This window comes from Laccaria bicolor, genomic scaffold (assembly GCF_000143565.1).
Source record: "Laccaria bicolor S238N-H82 LACBIscaffold_101 genomic scaffold, whole genome shotgun sequence".
NCBI lineage: Eukaryota > Fungi > Basidiomycota > Agaricomycetes > Agaricales > Hydnangiaceae > Laccaria > Laccaria bicolor.
In genome coordinates this window covers 39,469-41,023 of record NW_001889972.1, presented here as the reverse complement: position 1 = coordinate 41,023, position 1,555 = coordinate 39,469, and the positions used below count along the sequence as shown (strand labels likewise).

The window sequence follows — 1,555 nt, the reverse complement described above, 5'->3', positions numbered from 1 at the left end:
ACCACGTTTCTTATCGACCCCACGCTCCCCAAACGTTCCTTCTGTTTTCTTCTTGCTCGAGAGAGATGGACAGGGAGTGAGAACGAGCAAATGTAGCCTCGTGTGGTTTCGCTGTGTTACTGCGGCCTGAGGCCGTGGAAAATACCGGGGAATGCTGTCTGGAAGTAGATGGGGCGCGTGATAGTATTTAGGGAGGCTCAGCCGTTTCAGCAGAGGTGGATCGTTTAGTGGCTGGGGACGATGTGGGGTCTGACAAGGGTTGCGCGAAGACTTTGCACCAGAGGGTGGCACACTACCGCCTTATTTTGAGGCCCAGCATCAGTTTAGATGAATTTGCGATGGGACACAAAACGTACTGAAACTCGTCTTTGCAGAATATCTGCATCCAGTCGCGTTCGTCCTTTATATCGCACAAATTGCCTGACAAGTCAATGCGGGCAACTAACTGCCAGATTGAAAATTTGTCCATGAAGACTTTCAGGCTGTCATTGAAGGTGATAATAGGGACAGCCGGCTGCGGAAGAACAGACAACTTGCGGATCCGGGTAGGGATAGTATCTGTACTCTTCCAACAGTTTTAATTCTGGAAACGAAGAACAGGCCTGAAAAACGACTCACTCTCGCCTCTCCATCCGATCCAACCAAAATTTCCGCCCCTTAACCTCTACTCAAGGTCCATCATCATTCACTGATGCCACGGAACGTGTCCAGTCCTCCTCCTCGGCCTTTTCATGCGACACTGCGTACCACATCACCGTTCCCTCTATTTCCCCCGGGCCACCGCCGTTCATTGACATTAAGATCTTGGGCAGCTCCTCGCGGTATCTCTTCGTCGTAGATCCCGTGGTGAGCGGAAGTGGATTAAGTAATGGGTGGATGGTCGACGTAGAGGGTGCATGGACACATTATAGGTATAAACCGAGGACTGTAAAGCGTGTCATGACCGCAGCACACGTAAAATACCGTTGAGAGAACCCAAGTAGCAATTGAAGGTACTTACGATCGAAAAAGAGACCGTTCTGGTGTTTGCTCATTTCGGTCAGAGGCAAGATGCTTTTCTCTTGAACTGTAGACCAGGTCATCCTCCTGCTTAATTCTAGTGAGTGAGGGAGGTCTGTGAGGGTTGCCATTTGAGGGTGCCGGCGATGGTGCAAGGTCAAAGAGGAACGGCCCGCCGCGGCAACTCCGTCACATCCTCGACATTCTGCGTACCACCGACGTGGAGCGTATATCCCACGTAAACTCCCTTTTTGACGAAAATGGGCTCAATCTATGCGGCAAGGACCTTTTCCTGGGTATGCTCTTATCCCTTTACTCCCTTTCCGTCTTGCGTCGCTTCATTCAAACAGCATTCAGCTCTCCAAACACTTTCCTCTCCTTAACTGAACTTTCATTCAGCGGAACACGCGTACACGATTTCGACCTCATCCATATCCACCACCTCCCCAAGCTCTCCATTCTCTTTCTGAATAATACAGGCACAGGAAACGAGGCGTCAGTCTCCCCCGTCCCTCTGACCCCCTCGTACTACCTACACGCAGTGTATACCTCCTCA

The 1,555-nt window shown here is 50.8% G+C and overlaps 1 protein-coding gene across 1 annotated transcript; it reads right to left on the bottom strand.

Moving 5' to 3' along the window:
* Positions 1 to 187: 187 nt before the first annotated feature.
* LACBIDRAFT_335614 (uncharacterized protein) lies at positions 188 to 1,034 on the bottom strand (the record flags this gene model as incomplete). The annotated part of the gene is made up of 6 exons (XM_001890481.1): positions 188 to 292; positions 357 to 420; positions 447 to 558; positions 619 to 664; positions 690 to 739; positions 1,001 to 1,034. The coding sequence occupies 6 exons, from the start codon at positions 1,032 to 1,034 to the stop codon at positions 188 to 190; spliced, it is 411 nt and encodes a 136-aa protein (XP_001890516.1).
* Between the last annotated feature and the right edge of the window lie 521 nt (positions 1,035 to 1,555).